This window comes from Callionymus lyra, chromosome 12 (assembly GCF_982586985.1).
Source record: "Callionymus lyra chromosome 12, fCalLyr1.hap1.1, whole genome shotgun sequence".
NCBI lineage: Eukaryota > Metazoa > Chordata > Actinopteri > Syngnathiformes > Callionymidae > Callionymus > Callionymus lyra.
Window position 1 is genome coordinate 27,700,973 of NC_141829.1, and position 24,672 is coordinate 27,725,644.

Consider the following 24,672-nt stretch of genomic DNA (forward strand, 5'->3'; position numbering starts at 1 on the left):
AATCTAGTCTCTGATGCTCCAACAGACCTGGAGGTCCAGGACTCGACTCCCACAAGTATCACTATCCGCTGGGATTCTCCTCCTGTCACTGTACGCTACTACAGAATCACTCATGGAGAGACAGGTACGCTGATATGTAATAGAAATGGTACAACCATAGTTCATTATATATAAACTTTTCACTTACACTTGAATGTTTACACTTCAAGTCATTGACATTCTTCCGTTTCATCTGTTGGTAAATTGATAAAGTCTCCCAGTACTTTTTATGAAAGCCCAGCAGTTGGGTGGTCACGCAACACTTACACACAACACAACATGTTGTCATTCATAATTGTTTAAAGTTAAATGAATCATTGTGAGTTCATTTTAATTTTTAATTTCTTTGAATCCCACTAAGCTTTCTACAAGTTTTGTTTGGTTAAAAAAAATGTTTTCTAAATAACCTAATTATGAATTAATCACTGATAAGTAAAACAGTTAATTCCTTATTATTCCATTTATTTAACCTTAATAAATGGAAGAACTAGTTTACCCAAAAACTTTTTTCTGAATTGTTTGTACTCTAATATTAGGATTTATGAATATGGCCTCTTATGTTCTTCTTAGGTGGTCAAAGTAATCTTAAGGAGTTTACAGTTCCTGGCTCACAGTCCACTGCCACCATTACCAGCCTGAAGCCTGGAACTGACTATACTATTACTGTCTATGCTGTCACCGGTCGAGGAGACAGTCCTGCATCGAGTATTCCCATCTATGTTACACACAAGACAGGTAAACACAACTTTGATAATGCATTTTAATGTAAGTCTCAGTTTCATATAATTATTCTTTACCAGGCTTCAACTCTCCTTCTGAAATGGAGGTGATGGAAGTGAATGACAACAGTGTGACTGTGAGGTGGAGTCCAGCTCAAGGCCCTATCAAGGGATATAGAGTTACAGGAGTACCCAAAAATGGACAGGGCTCATCATTAACAGAGGTGGTGGCCCCAGGTCTGATCATTTTTCAAAATATGTACATTTAAAAAAAAAAAAAGCAAAATAATTTATTTCATCATTAACTTGTTTATTAATTCGTAATTCATCATCCATCCAGATCAGACAGAGATCACTTTCTCAGGACTGATGCCCACTGTTGAGTACGTTCTTAGTGTGTATGCTCTCGGACAAGATGAAGTCAGCGCCCCAATGGTGGTCAATGCTGTCACAAGTAAGAATTTAATATGCTTAATAAATTGGATAATAAATAATATCTGTTTGTGTAACCCAACTTTTCCTTTATGAAAGGGTATTGTAAATGTGTGAAATATATATATTTTTTTAATTTTAGGATTAGAACCATTCTGATCCATTTAAGCTTTTGGAGTTCAGTCTCCATTGCTCAATATTTATTCCAATTGGTCATTTTGTTGTTTATAGAACTGCTTGAATCAAGTATAAATATATTAAACAAAGTGCTGACATTACAGAAGCGCACATTCATACACATATTTCTACCCTACATCCCATTTTAATAGACAAATCCACGCCCTTAGTCTATGAAAAATGTTTGATATTATTTAGCTCAAGTGCACATCAAGGCTTAAAGAGAGTGACACATTATCAATTAATGATGTTATGTGGGATAAGTGTTTCCTGATAAAGCAGCCATTTTGCTGGGAAGGCATGAATGATTCGTTTTTTTTATTCCCCCAATAATTGAGTCTTTGCTCTTGCTCTATAGACATTGATCGTCCCAAAGACATGGCTTTCACCGACGTTAACTCCACCTCTCTGAGAATCACCTGGGACAGTCCAGAGGGGATTGTCACTTCTTATCGGGTCTTGTATGCCAGTTCAGAGGAGGGAGAGCGAGAGCTGCAGCCAGCCCCGCGAAGGAATGCAGAGTCCACGGTCATCCATGGTCTGCAGCCTGGAACGGAATACACAGTGAAGGTCATCGCCCTGCACGATGACACAGAGAGTGTCCCGCTGGTTGGCACCCAAGCCACAGGTAAGAAATATGTTTCTTTAATCCCTTTGTTTTTTTTACTTCCCACAGACATTTTGCAGTAAATATGAAACATTGAATCTCTTTCTTTCAGCAATCTCAACCCCGACCAATCTACAGTTCTCTCAGGTTGGCCCAAATTCTTTTATCATTCGCTGGGAGGTGCTGGGTCAAGAGAACAGAGCCACAGGTCTTTCAGGCCTTACAGGCTTTCATGTTGTAGTAAACCCCAAAAACAAGAGTGGACCTGCAAAGGAACTTCATGTGGCTCCAGATGCCAAACAGGCTCATGTCTCTGGACTCATGGTGAGTCATACAATTCAGTTAATTCTGGAACCCAGAATACCTCCATACCGCCGAAAATATATCGGCGGTATGGTAAACAAAAGCAGAAGTTAAAAATGGCGATGAATATCCATGTTTATACTTTCTGGCGTTTTATTTAAATAATTGATAGAACAATCAATATATTGATCTAAATCGGTGAATGAGCCCTATAGCTTATTACAATCCATCACTGTTGTTACTCGATATTAATGGCAATTGAGTATTGCTATGAAAACATGCCAAACCTAAAGACATAAATTGACATGTAACATGAAAATTATTTTCAAGGTTTAACTTGAATGTTCTTTCTTCATTTACCTCAGGCTGGAACCACATATGAAGTTCATCTTTTCGCTATGAAAAATACACTGACCAGCAGAGCACTCCAGGGAGAGGTTTCTACACTGGAAAGTAAGCGTCACGCTGAAATCGTCTTCACACTTTTGCATAAATGTGACATTAAGATCGTATTATAAATACAGAATATTTATTTTTATTGTCTAAATCAAGATATAAGTCCACCTCGTCGTGTACGAATCTCTGGCGTCAATGACTCTTCCATTACACTGACCTGGCGTTCCAAGACGGAAATCATCACAGGCTTCCTGGTTGAAGCCACTGCCACTTCTTCCTCAAACTTAACCCCAATTCAGAGCATCATTGGCCCTGATGCTCGCACTTTCACTATCACAGGTAAACTTGAATATTTGACTGTCGGGAAATGACTCTAATTCTATTCATGCCTCTCAAAGGTTTGGAGCCTGGTACCAACTACAAGATAAACATGTACACACTCAAAGGAAACGGACGTAGCATCCCTCTGACCCTTACTGCCTCCACAGGTACATGTTCACTCTTACAATATAACATCAAGCCAATAAATTGTTGTGTTTTCTCTCTTTTAGCAAAGCCATTAGTCATTCCTCCCAACAACATTCAGTTCACCTCCCTTAATCCTGACAGTATCTCTTTCTCCTGGGAGCCCTCGCAGAGCCCAGGAGTCACAGGATACTATGTAACATTTGAAGAGACAGGTGGCTTACCTCGTGAGGTAACCCCTAGACCTAACGCAAGACAGAACTATGCTATAATCACAGGTGTGTATGGAAGCAACAAGTACAACATAATTTCTTAATCATTATTGAAAATGTTTTTCTGTTTGTTTTGGACAGGTCTGAAACCAGGAACAGAGTATCTAATTAAAATTGTGGCTCTGCAGAACACTTTAAGAAGCACACCTCTAGTGGGCAAAGCCATAACTCGTAAGTGCAAGATTAAATTTAGAATCTATTTTTAGATGTTATCATTTTAAAATTGTAAAACTAACACTATAAAAATATATTTGAGACAATCATTTCATGTATTGACTATACTCCAATCACATTACATGAAAACGGATTTAGTATTAAGGTGCGGATTATGTTGTCTAAATAACAACATCTAAATATTGTGGTAAATTATTCCATTCAGGTGGTATATAATTTATGTTTTAATTGCAATCGTTTGTAATCATTTATTAAACACTGACTTTTACAACATAAAGGTTGCAGACTTCTACAACATGAACACACGAGAAATATCATCGTTAAGATGTTCTAAAAGTGAAGATTTAGTAATGAAATTCAGCAAACTCCCTCGGCTTTACAATGCGGACACACAGGTTATAATCACCAATTTGAGATATTTATTCATTTTCTTTACCGCTTAATCCCTGATGAGGGTCACGGAGGGAATGGAGCCTATCCTAGATTCTATATCGATTATACGGGCGAGAGGCGGGTGACACCCTGGGCAAACAAAAACAGACAACAATTCACACACACACACTTATACCCATGGACAATTTCCCCAAGTTCCCAATCAACATCAGTATGTTTTTTGGACTGTGGGAGGAAACCAGAGTGCCCGTAGTAAACCCACACAACACAACTAGAAAGTTTGTAGATCTATGCTAATTAACTCAGACAAATGTATGACAGAGTTGTTTTTGATTACATTTTTAATATCAGTATATAATTATATAATAGTCCTCGACCTATAATTTATAATAATGGAGTATGAAAATGGTCAGAGATGAAGCCTATACAAATCTTTCACAGCACTTGGCCGATGGAGAAAACTTTTATTTGTTTTAATACAATGGAATGAAGTTTGGTGTTATTTTCTGATTGTGTGCTTAGTATTCCATGAGTATTCCATGATTAATGATTATTTATGAGGATTACAATACTAGTTTTAAATACTTAATATTTGGGGTTTTCGGGTTCAGATTCAGTCAGAATTTCTTTTTTTTGTTATGTAAGTGAATGAGATGGTTTGGCAACTTCACCCACAAAAAAAATCACTTGAACCGCATTTTTAGACGCAATATTATAAAGTGGATTGCCTTTCAGATGCAATATTATACAGTAGATTGCTTTAACCTATAGAACAATAATATTTTTGTTCAAGCCTATTTTTTTTTGTTTAACACATAAACAACATCTAGATACTTAATATACAATCATCACATTAGTCCAACATACATTTTTAAAAGATGTCATTTTAATTATTGAAACTAGATGATGATGATTAAATATAGACATTGGCGCTTGTTTTTGCTTAATATTTGGCTGACATCTTGGTACATGTTGGTACTGCAAAGAAAATCTTCAAATTCAAATACATTATGTGAACGAGAGCAGAACAAATTTAACCTTTTGTTTATTCAAACAGAGCCTTCTATTGATCGCCAGCTGTTGGTGCCAGAGTTGCCTCAGCTTCCTGTCCCTCACCAGCCCACTACTGACATTTTGGATGTCCCAGAGACCTTCGATGATAAGATGTAAGATTTTATTTGTGAAAATCCACATAAAAAACAATCCACTGCGTTTTATTATATTTTCATGCTTGTTTTTTTTCACCAACCAGCTTTGACTCAAACCATGTCCATTTGGCTGGTACCGGTGGACAGACGGGACCGGGCCAGCAGGGGCGGCACATCTACACAGAGTATCAGAGCCTTGGGCCTAATAACGGACTTTTTGGTGGCCCCAACGAAGGCCAAAGACACATACTCAAAGAGCCCCTGGTTTACATTCCTGCAGCCGGTCCAGATGGAAATAGAGTGCCCCTGGTCAAGGTTTGTGTTGAACAAAAATCCAACTTGCGTTCTTTTTAATTTCCTCCAATTACATTGTTGTTGTATAGTTAATTACACATCATTATTTTGTTGTTTGTGCTACAGCCTCACAATGAAAAGATTGCCTGTTGGAGTCCACCATGAGGCAACCCTAGATTTGTAGGGAGCCTTGAACGTTTTGTTTTGACTTTCTATGTTTTCACATGCTTTTAAGATAATCCTCCCTTAGTTCAAAATAAGTTTAATTGGTGACTCTAATTTGTTTGTGGCTGTTGTTCTAGTGAAGGATGTGTTTTATTTTTTGTTATCAATCTTGATTTATATTGTAGCAATATGCATGCTCTCTTTATACAAATAATTTCTGACTTGCTGTAGGTGAGTGACATCCCACGGCCTGGTCTAGCCTTTGGATTCCCTGAAAACGAGACTGAGCTGCCACAGGAAGCTCAGACCATCACAACAATCTCCTGGCAGCCTATTCCGTTGACAACTGAATATGAGGTATCTTGTGATCCAATCACACTCCATGGAGAAAGAGGCTTTCAGGTAAACAACACATGTTTGTGGCTGCTTTGTTTTGTCATCACTAATATGGCTCCCTCTCCATCCAGATGCGTCTACCGGGTACGTCAAACAGCGCCAAACTCATCGGGTTGACGTCGGGAGCCTCTTATAATGTCGTTGTTGAAGCCATGAGAGGAGGAGCCAAGGAGAAGGTTCTTGAAGAAGTCGTTACTGTTGGCAATGCTGGTACAGTCAACACCAATATAGCAACTCTTACAATATTAATGATCTGTATATTAATATTTTTGTTTTTTCTTTATCATTTAGTTCCTGGTGAAATCCCAGTGCTTGCCAACCGTGATGTGTGTTACGACACTTTCACACACACCTACCATGAGGTTGGCGCTGAATGGGGTCGTATGTCTGAAACAGGCTTCAAGCTGTGGTGCCACTGTCTTGGCCTGGGCAGCGGTCATTTTAGGTGTGATTCATCCAGTGAGTTGCTTTTAAACACAAGCCTGCTTCGCTCTCAACAACTACTAAAAATTGTAACGACCTACACAACAAAAGATATAAAATGTTTGTTTCTGTCTCCCTCCACTGTATTTACGTTATCATAACTAGTGTCTCTTTTCCTCTTGTTAGAGTCTGCATTGCGTTATAAAAAGAGAGGTTCTTGTTTGGTCGGTTTTTCTGTTTCGTCAGTCCATATACCACCTCTGCCCACAACCATACTGAAGAGCTTCTTTAATTAAATAGCTGGAGAATTAAAGCAATCGGGGGAAAGAAAGGAAAATCTGTTGTTTATTTTAAGCTAAAAACAGATACACAGTGATGTAAGGGTAAAATTCTGCATTCAACTGTAATACCAGTAGAATCAAAGTATCATTAGACTTTCTGGTTGGCAGGAGGAAGGTGCATATCTGACCGTGTTAACCTCTGAAGGTGCTCAGCTAATGCAATACTATTCTTTTTAATGAGATGTAATGGAAACTAGACATGGCGGCTGTTTTGCACATTATAATGTTGTTTTTTCTTCATAAACTAACAATTTCTTTAATTTTCTTCATCTTTTGTAACACTGCTTATTACTTAATCTTTCAGAGTGGTGCCATGATAATGGGAATAACTATCAGATCGGCGAGAAGTGGGACCGCCAGGCTGAGAATGGACACATGATGAGCTGCACTTGTCTTGGGAATGGGAAAGGAGAATTCAAATGTGAACCCCGTAAGTCCTGGTTCTAATAAAAATGCCCTTAAACCTTTCACATTGTTTTTTAAGAATGTTGGTTATCCATTGGTGTAGAGATCGATTAATAATCTGAAAACTGTATGTGCACTTTCAACATTTGCCGTAGTAATGATAACTTTTCCTGGATAAATTATGTTCCAGTACTAAATCTCCCACCCTAATTTTGAGGCAAGTAGATCCTGTTTCGGTGTGAAACAGCAATTTCAAAATGGGTTTATCAAGAAATGCCACTTAATACCTTCACATTATCATCAGTCCTCATTTTAGCTGCAAATGTTAAAGGCGTACTTTTTGTCGGCCCCTTATCTTGGAAATCTTTTGGCTGCAACTCCTACTGGATGAGCAGAATATGCTTAATCACTCAGTGTAGCTTTTGTATTCATTGTGAAACGGTCTTTCAGATGAGTCCACATGCTATGATGATGGTAAAATGTACCGACTGGGAAACCAGTGGCAGAAGGAGTATCTTGGCGCTATTTGTACTTGTACTTGCTATGGAGGACAACAGGTAAATAAAGCAATGATACTATTCTCTTACAGTGTCATTCTCAAATGATTGTTATGTTCTCAAGGAATAATTGTTTTCTTTTGGAAAGGGTTGGCGTTGTGAAAACTGCAAACGGCCAGGAGGACAGACTGATGTGAACGCTGAGCTCTTGCAGCCTGTTCACACTGATGCCTTTGATCGCTACAGGGAAAATGGTCTTCACAAGCTGGTAAATGATGCATTTTCAGTTTTCTTCTTGTTAATTGTTGAATTATTTGTCAGCTATTGTAGGTGTGTTTTGTGATGTTATGCGTATATATATATATATAAATATATATATACACTGAACAAAATTACAAACGGAACACTTATGTTTTTGCTCCCATTTTTTATAAGATCAACTCAGAGATCTTAAACATTTTCTACATACACAAAATAACCATTTATTTCAAATATTGTTAACAAATATTTCTTAATCAGTGATATTGAGCACTTCTCCTTTGCTGAGATAATCCACCTCACAGGTGTGGCATATCAACATTATGATTAGACAGCATGATTATTGCACAGATGGGCAACCTTGAGATGCTTTGGTTGTTCCAACCACTGACATGGCCTCCGATTTGGCTTCCGACTTTGCTGCCCAATGGAGGGAGGTCTTTTCAACACAGGACGCCTCTAACTCACCACCTCGGTCATAGTACGGGAGCTGCAGTACGCTGACGACAATGGTACACCTGTGGACACAGTTGAGGCTTAGCATCGAAGACACAGGGGACAGACTACATGGAACCTCCTCACCCACCCTGCCGTGTACAAAATGCCCCTGACTTTAATATACAGCTGCGGGCTTGGGCAGTCACACCAGGCATTGTCACCCAAGAACAAGCTACCGCCATATATACAGCTCTGGAAAAAAGTGAAGAGACCACAAAATTAACAGTTCCTCTGATTTAACTACTTATAGGTATATGTTTGAGTGAAATGAATATTTTTGTTTCATTCTATAAACTACTGACAACATTTCTGCCACATTCCAAATAAAAATATTATCATTTAGGCATGGCATTTATTTGCAGAAAATAACAAATGGTCAAAATAAAAAATAAGATGCAATGTTTTCAGACCTCAAATAATGTGAAGAAAACAAGATCATATTCATTTAAAAAAGACACAATACTCAAGAAGAGTTCAGGAATCAATATTTGGTGGGAAAACCCTGATTTTTAATCACAGCTGTCATGCATCTTGGCATGCTTTCCACCAGTCTTTCACATTGTTCTTCTTAATTTTTCCCAGAGCTGCATATGTACCTTAGTTTACCTTGGTTGGGAGTCTGGTTGGATGTACATCCAAATTCTCTGAAACGCCTTTAGGGACGGCTTATGCTAGAGAAATGAACATTCAATTCACTAGCCACAGCTCTAGTGGACATTCCTGCTGTCAGCATGCCTACCAACCGACGCTCCCCCAAAACCTGCAACATCTGTGGCATTGTGCTGTGTAATATTGACATTTATTGTGGCCATTCCAAGGCACACCTGTGCAATAATCATGCTGTCCAATCAGCATCTTGATATGCCACATCTGGGAGGTGGGATGGATAATCTCGGCAAAGGAATAGTGCTCACTACCACAGAATTATACAAATTTGTGAACAACATGTGAAAGAAATGGTTATCTTGTGTATGTAGAAAATGTTTTAGATCCTTGAGTTCATCTCATAAAAAATGGAAGCAAAAACATTTCATTATTTATCCATTTATATTTTTGTTCAGTGTATATATATATATAATATATAGATATAGATATAATTTATATATATATATATATATATATATATATATATATATATACAGCATACATAACATTACTATTAAATGCATGAAACATGCATGCACAACTCTGGCTCAAATATACACATACACACACATATATATGTATAATATACACAATATTAAACCCTTTTCACAAACTTTTATTTAAATCATATAATTTGCTTGAATAAGTATCATTTTTAATTACTCTTCTCTTCATTTTTTCTCTTCAGAACATCCAGTGCCCAATCGAGTGTTTAAGGCCAGACTTGCTTGCGGATGCTATCAACCCCTCAGATTAAAGAGTGATGGTGAAGTTAAAGCCATCACAAGGCACTGCTGCTTCAAAGAACATATAACCTGCTCCTAGACTGCTCTTGCAACAATTGTGCCTTTTTAATGTCCGTCCAACTGTCATGTTGACAGTTTTCCAGCTCTGAGTGTATTTTTAAGAACCACTGCTGCTTTACTGCGATGGATACAATTGTTTTGATTGGGTTTCTTCTGATAACCACTTTTTTTGGTCAGAATTGATGTACAACCAATGACCTAAAGACAAACATAGTAGTGTTTATTTTTTGAAGAATGACATGAACCACACAGTTTTATCAGATTTATTGTTTAAAGAATTTGTTAGATGTTAAAAAAGAAGGCATGGCTATGTTGGCGCAAGTAGCATATAATGTCTCTAAATTGTGCATAAATACTTGTTGTACCATGTAAATTTTGTTTTACTCTGTTTGTCAAGTTTCATTCGTAAGTAGCTGACCGAATAATTTGAACCACAAAATAAGAATCAACATGATCCATGTAATTTTTTTTCTGTACACCTTCCTTTTTTTCATTATTTATCCATTTTTATTAAAAACATTTTGTAGTGATTCTTTGGAGATGTACACTTTGTTGGAATAACTTGTTTGTATTGGATGGTGATAAACTAAACTATTGTGGACTGAATATTTTTATTAAATGTTACAAAATACAGAAATGCATTCATCTTTGTGATATATTTAGTTTGCTAATGCAGCCCTGTTTTTATTTCATTTTGTATATACTTTGAAAAGATTTTGAGAGTATTAATAACCTTCGTCTAGGGTTTGTTTGTTTTTTGCAGGAAGAGCAAGATACTCCATTTTTGTTCAACGTCAGATATGTAAGGAATCAAGATCATCACATTAAAAGTTATCATTTATATAGCTTTGACTATAAAGTTAAGATGGAACCGATTTATGAAATAAAATAATAAGTAGAAATAAATGGCCCTAATTCACAATGAAACCACACACAAAAAAAAAATTGTTAAACAACTCTACAAGAATTATCCACCTGGCCAGTTGAGTTTGAGACCCTTACTATATAGACTTTAGTTGGAATGTCAGAAGTATTCTTAATTATTGATAGATTAAATTGGAAATTAAGTAAAATAATACAATTCTTAAAAAAGGACATTATAAGAATATAAAAATGACAGGAAGACTAAGAACTATTTCATTTTATTTATTCTACTGAATTTAAACTCACTCCAAACCAGCAGATGGCGGTTGTGAGCGGTTAAGGGGGTAAACGGTCGCCAATAGAAGTCCCACACAAGAAAAAGAAAGAGGCGTGTGGATAGGTTGAAAGTTGCAGTGAGAGTCAAGACGTCGGGTCCCTCAGCCGAAATTCGATAATGGACAGCCTAGACAGTATCATTCTGAAGCTTTACGATGTGAATGCTGTTAAATTTGGGGAATACAAGCTGAAAAGTGGCATGATGACGCCAATTTACATCGATCTGCGGGTGTTGGTATCTCACCCTGCTCTCATGAACCAGGTAAACACGTGCTTGACACTGGAACGTGGGGCTTCTTTGTCGCGACGGTCTTCCACTTGACACGTATGTGTGTTGAAAGTGAAAAGTGTGTAAGATTCTGGTATATATCGCGTTATATAGATGCGTTGTATCAAAGTTTAGTGAAATCCCCCTCAACATCTGCAGCTCTACGTTACACACACTACTCTGCTGCCAAGTGTTGTCTGTTTTAAGTTCAGTTTCTCATAATGCTTTTCGATGAGAATGACATCATACTTATCCTAACGTAAATTTCTACATGCTGATGTATAAGCTATATGTTTATTGATGTTCTATTAGATCCTATGGGGGGGGGGGGAGACGTCTTATATGAAATATGTTTACTTGTATTGCATGTATTTATTAGCTAACTTATTGCTCCAATGGCAACACTATTCCATCTTGTCCCTCTCTGTAACATTATCCTGCAAAAAGGCATGACATGGCTATGTATTTGAGATGAACCTTTTTTTGTTTTTATTTTTGCAGGTTTCTGCTCTCATCTACCAAAAGGTTCAAGATGAGGGTCTGCAGTTCGACTCGGTCTGTGGCGTTCCATATACAGCTCTGCCTTTGGCCACGATCATCTGCTCTCAGAATGAGCTGCCGATGCTCATCAGGAGAAAGGAAGCGAAAGATTATGGTGAATACAGACATTACAGACCGTTCATTCTTTGATTTTTCTCTACATCTTAACCCTGATGCGGGTCGCGGCAGGTTGAAGTCTTCCCCAGTTTAATCGGGCGAGAGGTGGGGGAAACCCTGGATAAAAGCAGATAAAAAAAAATACAAATACACTATTCTATTATATCCCTGGATTTTCACAAATACTGGTTTAGCAAGTGACATTAAATTTACACTAGGAAGTAAAAAGGCCTCCATTAGTAAAAATGCTCAACATGGGCTGAAAGAATTCTGACCATCCAAGTACAATTTCACTTAATTATTAACAATGTGGAAGATAAAATGATTTCCAGTAAGTAAGTAAGGGATGAGACATTGTCATTCTATTTGTCAACTGGATTTGTTTAATCCAACCCTAGGAACCAAGCGCATGGTGGAAGGCACGTTTCATGAGGGTGACATATGTTTGATCATTGAAGACACGGTGACCAGCGGAAGTAGCATCCTGGAAACGGCAGAGGTTCTCTACAAAGAAGGACTCAAGGTTCCGCTATCATGTTCAACTGCTGAAATCACACGAGTCTCTCTATTGAGGCTTAACCGCTGTTTCCTCTATTTTTCAGGTTACAGATGCTATTGTGCTGATGGACAGGGAGCAAGGTGGTGTAGCAATGTTGGCGTCCAAAGGAATCCACCTCCATCCTATCATTACCATGTTTAAGCTTCTCAATGTGCTGCAGGAAGAAAAACGCATTGATGCTAAAATGGCACAGAAAGTTCGAAAATTCATCACGGAGAATAACACTTACAGGTAATGAGCAGCAGATGGCGTAATGTGCTTTATGAAGTGCCTGCAAAATGACATGTCTTCAAAATATGAGTATATATTTTCTATTTTAGCTCTAAAGGGGAGAATGGATGTACATCACCTACTGTCAAGAAACTCCGTTTGGACCAATGTCTACAGATGAGCTATGAAGCCAGAGCTAAATTACCCGGTAATCATTAGCCTATTTTCTTATTTTAATGTATTTATAATGTACAGGCAATAGTGGATTGTCGCGTCTGGCAATTCTCACCTAAGGCAGCAACAGAAAGTCAGTAGGGCTCAGAAGATGCAATAATATGATTTTTGTCACAGGCACATCCTTTTCGGATTTTACTTTTTACATTTATCTACATTTAATTAATTGAACTGCAAATTAAGGTGATTTTTATACACAAACTACATTTTCAGCTTGCAAATTCAAATTTAAAGATCCACCATATTTCACTTACGAGCTGATTTTCAATTTTTTTTTTCCCCTTAAAATTTCATCATTCATTTAAATGTATTAGTAAGACTTGCATTTTTTTCTTGTTTTATTGTGCAGATATTCACCCACTAGCATCAAAAATTCTGACGATCATGGTAAAGAAACAATCAAATCTTTGCTTCTCTGCGGATGTGACGAGCTGTGCAGAGGTTCTCCAACTGGCCGATTCTTTGGGTCCAAAGATATGCATGCTGAAGACCCATGTAGATATTTTGAAGGTAAATGCATGACACTGTCCTGCCATTGTTAACTGCTTGTAAGTTAGTACAAAGTTATTTCTCCTAATAGGATTTCACAGTAGACTTCACCGAGAAACTGCAAGCCATGGCTGAGAAGCACAATTTCATCATCTTTGAGGATCGCAAATTTGCAGACATCGGAAACACAGTCAAGCATCAGTATGAAGGTAAACACACTGATCCTCAAAAATCTAATTTAAAATTTTTGCCTTCCATGTGGATGAAAATGAATCTTTCCTGCATTTCGTGAAGTTGCTTTCTACAGATACTGGCATCATCGTTTATCCTTCAAAACCTCCGGCTGTCAAAGTTTGGGATAGCTATCTTCCCCTTGGAGAACGCAAAAGCAGGCATTATTAGTATTGCTATTCTTATTAACAATTGTATTGTTGTTCGTATGGTAACTGTAGGTGTGGGGAAAAGAGGTTTAAAAGATGCATTTAGCGCGTGCACGTGTGTATTTTTTAACATTCTTAACATGTTTGTATTTTCCTAAACAACAACCATTTTAAACCTCTTCATCTGTTTGTCATATCCTTTATTTAAAAGCAAATTTTAACATCTCTTGTTTAATATATTTCAAAATACTTTTGAGCTTTTTGTTTCTAAAGCCTTTAAATAAATTCGTTTTTCTTGAGGCATACCTCGCACTCAAAAATAATCTACTCGGTTTGGTTGGTTAAAAGTGTACTCCTTACCACATTGAAGCCTAATGAACTACATGCATCCAATCATTAGGAGCAGAGCAAGCGACTTTCCTGGCGATAGATGACATTTGGATGGGGACATGACTGTTTTTGTGGCTACATCTTTTAGCCATATCTGATTACCTGTTAATATTTGTGCCAATAATAATGAATTTTCAATCTGTGCTTTTGCACTATGTTTTGTTCTTGACTAGGAGGTCTCTACCAAATCTCTACTTGGTCACACATGGTAAATGCCCATGTTGTTCCGGGGCCTGGAGTAGTGAGTGGTCTGGCTGCTGTCGGTAAAAGTCTAGGACGAGGATGTCTTCTTATTGCACAGATGAGCTCCAAAGGATCACTGGCTACAGGAGACTATACAAAAGCAGCTGTAAGTTTTTTGAAAGGGTAGAATGTATAGACCAAACATCTAGGTTTGTAAGAGCTGTCAACATTTCAGTGTTTTGACATTTCTTAACTGGAAAATGTCAAAACATTTTTGCCTTGATCTAAATTTGTATCCACTAGGCATTATGTTGGGCCTTTCTTGAACATTCTAATTATGTTGTCCTTCTATTATATACATTTGTTTAGGCTTGAGAAGTGTAAGCATGTCAATAAACATTATTGGTATCCATTCACAAGGAATAGAGTGAATTTACTGTGTTGCTTCTAATCTTGTCTTTCAGGTAAAAATGGCTGAGGAGCATTCAGATTTTGTAGCCGGATTCATCTGTAGTTCCAAACTCGCTAACAGACCAGAATTCATCCATATGACTCCTGGAGTGCAGCTCCAGAGTGAAGGTGACACAGACCCGAACACACTTTCATTAGTTATCTTTCAAAGTTGATATTTATTTGAAATTGGCTGTAGTGACAATTTGAGGACCGCCCCTAACTTTGTGTATTATTCATACCATGGTGGAGACGAAGAATAATGTCTTGTCCTTTCGCCGATCAAGGAGATCTGCTGGGCCAACAATACACCACTCCAGAGGAAGTTATCCTGGATAAAGGCTCCGATGTCATCATTGTGGGAAGAGGAATCCTCCAAGCTACAGATAGGCCAAAGGCTGCTGAGACTTACAGAGATGCTGGATGGTCTGCATACATGAAGAGGCTTGTTTAGTTACCCTGTGACGGTCTGCACCAGTTGAGGACCAGATTGTCAAATATTCAATTTTTTCTGGGTTTTGCTTTAGACTTTGAGTTATTTTTTTTAAATGCATTCATGGTAGGTCAGTATTTTGTTGAGAATTTTCAATTTTCTGACTAAGAATAGTAATCTTTCAAGGTTTCATTGTAAGGTTATTGGGGTTATTTTATATGTTGCATTACAAAATGTGAAATGCAACAATCTTGTAGCAAAATCTTGTTTATTTTTTGGGGGTTATTTGAGTAATCATACCAATAAGCAACTTAAGAAAAATCTCCATAACATAGATGTTACTTGGATGGTGCTGAATGAAAGCAAATCAGTTCCTCCTTTGTAGAAGTCTATTTAATGACCAAAAGGTTTGTAGTATTTGATGGAAAACCCCTGCTTTTTAGTTATTATATCTAGGTTTTCTTCATTTTAGCTGGAACACCACAGGAAATGTTTATTTGGTGGTAAAGACTGCAGGAATTTGATGTAGTTTAATAAAAAATATTTTTCCAAATGAGTTGTCTAGGTCACTTCGTCTGATCTCGAAACTTTTAAGCACTCTGCTAGTGCTCAGAAAACATCACCAACCCTGAGATCAATTTGTGCAGCCTGACGATCATTAAAAGCTGTTAAGTACCATTATGTTCCAAACTTGCGAACAGGCAATCCCATCCATACTCGTACTGCTGCAGCATCGAAAGCTCTGTACCCCATGGTCTTGGACCGTATCTTAGGTGGGAGCAAACTGTTGTTGACCTGACGGGGTCCTAGCTGATGTTTGTGGTGTGAGGGGGGTCAGTCGGGTAAGATGGGCTTCATCGTGCAGTGGTTGGTGTGCAGGAGGAGCTTGTACAAAATGATTGACAATGCTTATCGGTTGTCTAGAAGACAGTTATTCGTAACCCTATGGTTAAGAGTAGCGATCCCAAACACCATTTTATCGTCTTTATACAAGGCTGTGTGAGCAAGGTACTAATACTTATAGTAGCAATGAACAAAAGGCTATTTTAACAGAAACTAATGATGTGTATTTAAAAATTTGACTTATAATAAATTCATTTGTTAGCAAAAAAAATAAACCCCATCCTCAGGTCAGGACTGCCCACCTCTACTTCAAGCACACATAAGATATACATTTGCTGGCAAGAGAGGGAATGTGGTTTGAAGGTGAGTTAAAGAAGCCTTCTTCACCAGGCTAGAGAAACCTTCTCTGTTGTGATCTTGCTGAAGGAGTTCTTTACACAACAAGCTTTCTCTCCACGTTTTCTTCCCTGTATTTCCTGTGTCTATTTAAGCTGCAAAGATGTCTTGAGATGTGTTAGACCTTATAAATAAAATTGAACACAATTCCCAAACATCCACATGCAATCGCAACATTTCCATTGACCTTGAGGATAATGGCCTTAAGAGATTAAACACACCAGATAGGTGTCTATGACCCCCAAATGTATGCAAATTCTCCAAGTCATTGTCTGCCCTAGTCGGATATATAACTGCTCCTCGGGCCTGTTATTTGGAACTAAAGAAGCTTCTTGTATAAGAACAGAGTCCAATTTCCTCGCTTTGGAACCTATTAAATAATAGTGATAATACTTGCTAAATAATACTTCAAATAATGCAAAGTCATCATGGATTAATGGGTTTAAAACGTATTTCTAATTATTTTTAATTAAATGTAAACGTTTTTGTTGAGGTACTTTTCATTAATTCATCAATTTGACGAATAATAATATAATTGTACCTGTTATGTATGTGATTAATGTATTTCGTACCTCTTGTCTGGTCATATTGGGATCATTTCCAGCTTTCACAATGGCTGAAATATTATATTCTGGCTCGTTTTATGTTAAAAAAAAAAAAAAAAAAGTTGCCTGACTAGTTTGAACCCTGGATTCAGCAGATAACTTTGCAAGGCAGATGACATGGAAATGAAGAAAAGTCAGTCCAACCCAGTATTCGCTGCGATACAGACGAGAAGAGGAACAAAGGCCACAGAGAGAGAGGGAGAGAGAGAAAGAGAGAGAGAAACCTTGTGTCAATATTGGATCAGAGAAGCTCACCGTGCGACAGGTGTGTGTGCAAGGGCCCTCTGTCGTTTCCTTCGTGTGTGTGCGAGTGTGTGTGGGGAGAGGGGCGTGTGTGTGCGTGCGTATGTGGGCGCGTGGGTGTGCGCGTTTTGAAGAAGGGGGGAGAAGGAGGAGTATAAAAGGTAATACCTGCCCAGAACAGTGAACATTCAGTGCGCGTAAAGGTGAGCCAAACCTGGGTACGGTCCCCTGTGTAAAGAAAGGTAAGCATCTAAAACTTCTTTGAAAAACTTTTGTTATTTTGTATTAAACAGATTTTGCAGTTTTCCTCATCTCTTCCAAAACCCTACCCTATGGGTCGCCTCTGTATTTGTTTGACGTTGAGCCTCACGCACAATACCTGAAGATGTGACAGTTTTGTTCGTTCGGCTCGCGTTAAGCAAGTATGGATCAGCAACTGGACCAGAACTGGACCACAACCTAACTCCAAGAGCCTCGAAAATATTTGCTTGAATATGAATTCAATAAAGACTGTTGTGTTTTAAAAATCTATTCTTCGTCGTGGCGTTCAGAGAAGAGAATATCCTGGAAGAACATCTCCATCTCATTTGCATACAGCTGCCACCACCATGTCTCCAACATTTGTCCTGAGTTAGCAGAGCAAACATGCTCTAATAACTGTCACACACCGCTGATCAAACAGGAGAGTCTGGGAAGCGACTTCATGTGATCCCAGAACAACTTAGATTAGAAAGATAAACCTATTCCTCTTTTCAAAACTACAAGAAGTACTCTGGTTGTTTATGCTGCACACGATGAAACAAATACAATCTTAAAAACAAAATTAAAAAATAAATGTGTCCTGTTATTCTATAATTGACAAATAAATTGTGTTTTCCACCCACTCCATGACGTCATGGGTTGTGTATCATTAACCAAACAATTAACAGTATAGTACCCCCCCAAAAAACACACACTCACACAGACATACACAACCACACACATCCTCTGTAAGTCAGAAGCAACAACTTGATATTTATTATATTCATATAGGTTAGATTAGGTGTGTTTAGCTTTCCGACCCCAGTAATCATTTGACTTTATCAACAACATGTTGTTTTAACTGATGGAACGAAAAGGTTTTGTCAGAATAGTTAAAGAGAGAGTCCACTACATCTCAGCAACAAGTGCACAACAACTAGAATATACCAAAAAATACAAATCTGTTTCCATTGAGTGATGTTATATGAAGTCTTCACTGTTTTTAAAGTTGGTTCTGTATAAATATTGTGATTTTTAACTAAATACAATGTAATACCTCTCTTCTAGTCTAACAAATGGTATTAATATTAAGGTAGTAAATTATTCTGGTGGCAATAAAGTGAGAATATAAATAATGTCTTAACAAAAAAAAAAGAGAGTTATCCTATTTTTCAAGTATTAGTTATTCCTCAAAACAATATATCTTATTGAGACTACCCAAATATATAATTCTCTACGTCACAATAAGACTTTAAAAGCAACCATGTAAAAATTAAAAGAATAAGCCAGGTCTCAGCCAGGCATTTTTAGAATGCGCCAGAAAGTGTAGCCATGAGCTATATTGGCTGTTACGCAAATGGGGTATATTGCCATCCAGGAATCTAAAGATTTAAATTATGTTTTGACCACGACACTTAGTATTCTGTGGCTACAATTATTTTTTTCACCATGTCATGTCTTGGGTTCCGTAGTAAAGATCTTAAACTTCTGGGGGAAAAAGGACACACAAGAAAGCATGTAAAAAAAAATTGGCAAAAGGTTTGTAATATATACTCTCTAAATATATTTAGATATTAGATTTGTATGTATGATATGAGGTTACGCAGTTTAATCATAATGTAAAAATTGAGTTTAAACTTTCAGAGACGGTGAGTAAAATATTCAGAGGTTTATATATATATATATATGTATATATATAACATTTTAACTGCATATAAAAACGTGTTAAAGTAACAAACATGACCAAGTTTTTAAATATATCATTTTACAGGATATTTAGGATATAATCTAAGTATTAATAGTAATTTCTATTTTCTGCTTTTACTGCAACACAATACTATATGAAAATTAAGGTTTATTTTAATATAATAAAAAATGTGTGGAAAATAATATGATAAACAATAAAGGGGAAAAAATAAGACAGCAGACCAAAACATAACAATAAGATAAGATGTGGGTTTAAATTACATCACTTTATGTAAACCTGATGTTTTATTTGTATTTTCTAATGATTAACACAAAAAACACCACAACAATATTCACCCCTGCTGGTGGAAACTAAAGGTGGCAGGCAATACTTGGGTCTCAAATACAGCACAATGTTAATGACTAGAACGGCATCTGTTCAAAACAATAAATGACTTACAATCAATCTGTTGAAATACATTTTGACAACTAAACACAGAATTAATCATTTTATCATATACATGTTTCCTTCTCACATCAACTTCAATATGGTAATAGTTCAACTGAAAGCCGTTTAGCTTATGCTCGGAGCTCTAGTCAATATTTGTTTTCAACAAGACGAAGAGAAAGCTCACACATATCAGTATCCTGGTTACCAGAACCTGACTGTCCTGACTTGTCTCGCCGTGCTACACCCTGAGCACTGGAACCAGATCACCACCTTTTCCAGTTGGAAAAAGCCTACCAATGTCTGTTGCAAACAGAAATAAGATATTATTGTGTAGTTATATTAATATTCATTTATAAAATAAAAGTAAATAGTGTTTTAGTGATAAATACACTAATAACAGGAAAAAACAACATCATTTTATTTAGGAGGTCATAATGATACAAATGGTGGGTATATGTACAGCATTAAATTAACTCTTATCAAATTCTCACTGAGCTGGCTATTGTTTAAAAATAATTTAAACCAGACTCTCTCCATTGAACTCAACTGTTGACCTCACTGTAATGCCCTGCCATGATATTATCACGCTGACTCAATTGTGGTCCAATGATCTCTGCATTACACCTACTAGTATCACAGCACTCATGTGCTCGTTCTACAGCAGGGGAATAATTATATTTGTGGTGCCTGTCAAACTGTTTTCCATGTTAAATACCAGACCGAGTTATCCCCAGGGTTTCTGTGAATGTATGTCTCCCTTTGTCTCTGACAGTTATTGGTAATCAGGAGTCACGCAAATGCCCAGGGCTACTTCCTTCTTTGTACTGCTAACTTCTTCCCTTCTCAACTGTTTGAGGGTTTGAGGAGCAACACTATATTGTGATACCCTGAACTCAAAATATATATTTAAGTATTCAATTATGAAGATTAAAAAATCGAGAGGTAAATCCTGATCTGAAATTAAATTATCTTAATAACCGATTTATTTTTATATTAAGTAAAAATATTGGAGAAAAGGCCTTAATTGTGTCAGATAAAGAGAATGATATATGATAAAAGTCTCAGTTCTTAAAGTTATTGTTTTGAACATAATTGAACAGATGAAGTTAAAAGCCAATGTTGCTGCAACCTTTAGTTTCCACTAGATGAATATTGATGTGTTATTTTGTCTAAATCATTTGAAAAATAATAATAAAACATCGGCTCTATAAAAAGTAAGTGAAAACATATTAAAAAGTATTTTTTCTACTTAGGGTGTGACTGAATGTTTTTGTTGCAACGACTGAGGCACAGAACCTCAACAAATATTTAACAAAACGTATTGAACATAATCACACAATAGTAGTAAAATAGTAAAAAAAATAACATTTCATTTTTTTAATTATATTAAAGTTTGTGTAACTGTGAGTGTTGCAATTTTTCCGTAAATCCTTTTGTATTTGTTAAATTCTATCATTTGTATCTATCATTTCACATGCTGTGCATGTAGCCGTTTCTTTACATTAACGTATTTACTTTTCTTGGCTGTTCTTTAAAGTTTTCACAGTGGACTTGAAGATCAAACTACAAGTAAATCAGTTGCGAGGAAATCCCTTGTGTCTGGGTCCGTGTACTTTCCGTTCATTCAAATTTTAATTAAGTAACGCAAATCAAAGAACGAATTTCGGGCCAGATTGATTTTCATTTTTTAAACAAAAGTTGAACATACAATTTAATAGCATTTTTTAAATGTCTATAAAAATGATAAGAAAAAAGTTTTAGATCGCTAGAAATAACTCGGTTCACTTCTTGTGGTGAGAAAGAGTACTGCAGTTGTACATAGGTCTCTCTTTCTCTGCACTTGATCGATCTATCAGCAGCGACAATTCTTACTAATACATTTGATACATTGACTATAGAGAGTCATGCTTTATAAGAAATATTCATCTAAAGTTTAAATTGCTGATATGCTGAGGAACAACAACTCACAAGATTTTCTTGGACTCCAGTGTTTGTCTTATGTGTCTTGGCCTCTTTGATCTTTAAGGATCACCATAAGAACAAACAGAGGCTCAGTGTTGGCTAGTGCACATGCGTACGTTAATAGTTTGCAGATTTGAAAAAGTCTCCCGTTTTTTAATTTGGATCAACATTCATTGGATTCATTGATTGAGTTTTATCCAAAAAAGCATTTTTTAAACATCTGCAGTTTAGAAGCTGTATACCATCCACCTATGGACTGGTGAAGGGTTTGCCTGCCCTAACGAGACTTGTAGAAGTTACTTAAAATAATCTGGAAGTGAGGGGGCATGTTTCCAAATATTATAAATTACTAGTATCAGCTTGTAATGAATCACACAGATTACCAACTAAATGCATGGACAACGTATATTGGTCATATTTAGAAAAATGAGTGGAATGAAGCATGTTTTAAAGCTCAAACTCAAACAATCAGCACTAGAGAGAGATTATTACAATACAAGTGGCTCATGAGAATTTACATCCCTCCAGTCAAGCTCCACCATATGTCTGCCAATATCCCTAATACTTGTTCAAACTATATTGAGGAAAAAGGAACTCTAGTACACTGTTTATTGCACAGGGGGCATCAGGGAAACGTCCCTGTCCACTGCCCCGGCTAATGAGCCTGCAGCAAAAAAAAACTTGAGGTATGTGGTCAGGTTTAGGTCTAGCTCAGAGAAAAGGACGCCCTTGCAATGCACAGTCCACAACAAGCATCGTTGGATACGCGACAGGCTTAAGGCCAGCAGGAAGACCACTGTCCTGTAATATGTAATTGTAAGGGAAAGGGAAAGGAATTCCAAAATCTTTGGAAACCATATATGGACATGATTGAAGAAAGGAATACACAAATGGAGCATAATTATCTACCTGTCAGCTCAACCTCTTACCAACTTATCTCATCAAAGCCTCTGCCCCCTCCCTGTTAACCTTCATCGCTGGCATTATCCACTCATCCCTCCCCACTTGTTCAGTCCCACCATTCCCCTAAACATTTCTGCCATTACACCAAACTTGCAGAAAGTTCTTGAAAAAGTAGTTGTATCCCAAATCCCCTCCCTACTCCCACTGGTCACATTCCATTGTTAGGCAGATGACACTCTGACCTATGTGACTTCCCCAGGCCAAACAATAGCAAAACTTTGTTCCACTCCCTGGTAACAATTTACTGTACTCTGGTCTCCCCCTCAAATCCCTCCGTAAAATTTACCTGGTATAAAATGTTGCTGCCAGGATCACCAAGACACCTTCTTACAATCAATTCTCTTCAGTTCTCCAACAACCTCACTGACTCACAGTCACCCTCTGTATCAATTATAAAATCATCCACTTGACTTTTAAAGCCTACATAACTTTGCCCCACCATACCTGACCGATCTCAACCTCATAAACACTACCTGCCGGACACTTAGATCATTCTACTCCATTAGCCCCACCATCCCACCTGCTAATATGGCCACCTAGAGTCCAGAGCCTTCAGCTGCTCTGAATCAGAATCAGAATCAGAAAACCTTTATTAGTCCCGCGAGGGGAAATTCGGTTGCCTCCCGACTCTGGAACTCCCTCCCACTAGACATCCGTAACATCAACATAGTCATTGTTTTAAAACTAACTTGAAACTAACTTAAAAAACAAGTTTTATTCTGGCGTTCACTGTGATTCATGTTTTGAACATTTCATGTTTTGAAAAACATTTTTAAACTTGTTATACCTCTCTGAACTCTCTTGCCTGAGGTTACCAAGGGCTCAGGCTGCCTCGTGGCCTGTGGTTAATTGTCCATAGACGCCGGTTAAAGCAACCAAAATAACAATCACAGAGACACAGGTTGGTAACTGCTTATCCCACTCAGCAGTGGTCCAGGTTAGCCAGCATATATGCCACTCTTGAACGTTCTGTTCCTCTCGAGCGCTTCAAGGACAAGGCTTGCTGCTGTGTTCCCTAAGCCACATTTGAGACCACAAGAAATAGCAATGCTGAAGCTCTGTAGCAGCTGTGGCCGCTGACAATCGAGAGGTGCAGCTTTTAGTTTCAGTTTTGTAGTCGGAAAGACAATTTCATGTTGACTGATCCTCAGAAGAGCCTACTTTAAAAGGCCATGGCTGTGGCCTATTGTTTGAAAGACCTTTGTCCTCCATAGAGACTTTTGGTACCAGTTTGATATTGTTAAATCAGTGTACACAGATGCAAATTTGACATTGTGATTGCTTCTATTATACCAATATCTGTGTAGATTTTCGAATGGATTTCTTGTCAGACTAGGGGGCCGCTGTCTTTTACTATCACTAGTTTGTGTCTGTGTCAGGTGATGCTTTTGAGAGTCAGTTATGTGATGATGTCAGACGCTGAAAAACACAAAGTTATTTTTGAAAGATTTTTTATTAGTGAATTAAACTTCAACTCAACGATTGAAGGGCATATACAACACAAAATATTAACAAAGAGCTCTTTGTCTATCATTTTCCATGCATCCTTTCGTTTTTCACTTCCTGGTCTGACGATGCACTTGACTTTCACTCCAACGTATTGCCCAAGCTACAAAAACTTTTAAGTGACAGTGATAGTAAAAGGGATCACCAAATAAATAGTTACCCTAACCCTATGTGCATTTGCACTTGGTGGGTCGCTGCCTCCTTCTCAAGGTGCTCCAAAAGTCAGATCATAACGCAATGTCGCTAGAGGTTACTTTTAAGACCTTCTCATATCTTTCACATTAACAAGTGATATCTGACGTTGTGTGTTTGACATTGAAATCTTTATGCTTTCAGTCCTTAATGTGGATTCTAATTTTGCTTTAACTGTTTTGTTTTTTATTGTCATCACTAAATGATCAACATGGCTCTGCCGACTGCTTTGTCCTCACCAAGCCAATAATGTTTTTTCCAATGTTAGCTGCATTAGAG

The 24,672-nt window shown here is 37.4% G+C and overlaps 2 protein-coding genes across 4 annotated transcripts in view; both read left to right on the top strand.

The window, feature by feature from the left end:
- The window catches only part of fn1a (fibronectin 1a), a 29,935-nt gene extending 19,445 nt beyond the window's left edge, over positions 1 to 10,490 (top strand). For both annotated transcript variants that reach the window (XM_087804882.1, XM_087804881.1), the window contains exons 34-53: positions 8 to 124; positions 610 to 774; positions 840 to 995; positions 1,099 to 1,212; positions 1,726 to 1,995; positions 2,087 to 2,298; positions 2,643 to 2,730; positions 2,830 to 3,012; positions 3,072 to 3,161; positions 3,225 to 3,416; positions 3,492 to 3,581; positions 5,035 to 5,143; positions 5,230 to 5,440; positions 5,816 to 5,986; positions 6,052 to 6,190; positions 6,272 to 6,439; positions 7,049 to 7,174; positions 7,600 to 7,706; positions 7,795 to 7,914; positions 9,736 to 10,490. In XM_087804882.1, coding sequence (XP_087661008.1) covers positions 8 to 124; positions 610 to 774; positions 840 to 995; positions 1,099 to 1,212; positions 1,726 to 1,995; positions 2,087 to 2,298; positions 2,643 to 2,730; positions 2,830 to 3,012; positions 3,072 to 3,161; positions 3,225 to 3,416; positions 3,492 to 3,581; positions 5,035 to 5,143; positions 5,230 to 5,440; positions 5,816 to 5,986; positions 6,052 to 6,190; positions 6,272 to 6,439; positions 7,049 to 7,174; positions 7,600 to 7,706; positions 7,795 to 7,914; positions 9,736 to 9,804 — 2,897 coding nt within the window. In that variant the 3' untranslated portion in view covers positions 9,805 to 10,490. The remainder of the gene's footprint in view (positions 1 to 7; positions 125 to 609; positions 775 to 839; positions 996 to 1,098; positions 1,213 to 1,725; positions 1,996 to 2,086; positions 2,299 to 2,642; positions 2,731 to 2,829; positions 3,013 to 3,071; positions 3,162 to 3,224; positions 3,417 to 3,491; positions 3,582 to 5,034; positions 5,144 to 5,229; positions 5,441 to 5,815; positions 5,987 to 6,051; positions 6,191 to 6,271; positions 6,440 to 7,048; positions 7,175 to 7,599; positions 7,707 to 7,794; positions 7,915 to 9,735) is intronic.
- A 620-nt stretch (positions 10,491 to 11,110) lies between these two features.
- On the top strand, positions 11,111 to 15,846 carry umps (uridine monophosphate synthetase). Of its 2 annotated transcripts, none has more exons than XM_087803961.1 (10): positions 11,111 to 11,315; positions 11,823 to 11,976; positions 12,377 to 12,501; positions 12,581 to 12,768; positions 12,858 to 12,955; positions 13,331 to 13,491; positions 13,562 to 13,679; positions 14,414 to 14,589; positions 14,888 to 15,002; positions 15,164 to 15,846. In XM_087803961.1, the coding sequence occupies exons 1-10, from the start codon at positions 11,172 to 11,174 to the stop codon at positions 15,325 to 15,327; spliced, it is 1,443 nt and encodes a 480-aa protein (XP_087660087.1). In that variant the 5' UTR covers positions 11,111 to 11,171; the 3' UTR covers positions 15,328 to 15,846. The 2 variants fall into 2 exon arrangements, with proteins under 2 accessions (XP_087660087.1, XP_087660085.1); XM_087803959.1 differs by having other exon boundaries at positions 15,161 to 15,845.
- The last annotated feature ends 8,826 nt before the right edge of the window (positions 15,847 to 24,672 follow it).

Bases quoted from the DNA above. Each gene is read 5' to 3' on its own strand.
- umps (XM_087803959.1), top strand. From the start codon at position 11,172: ATGGACAGCCTAGACAGTATCATTCTGAAGCTTTACGATGTGAATGCT. The intron at 12,956-13,330 runs GTAATCATTAGC...TTTATTGTGCAG, and splicing joins AGCCAGAGCTAAATTACCCG to ATATTCACCCACTAGCATCA. The intron at 15,003-15,160 runs GTGACACAGACC...TCGCCGATCAAG, and splicing joins AGTGCAGCTCCAGAGTGAAG to GAGATCTGCTGGGCCAACAA.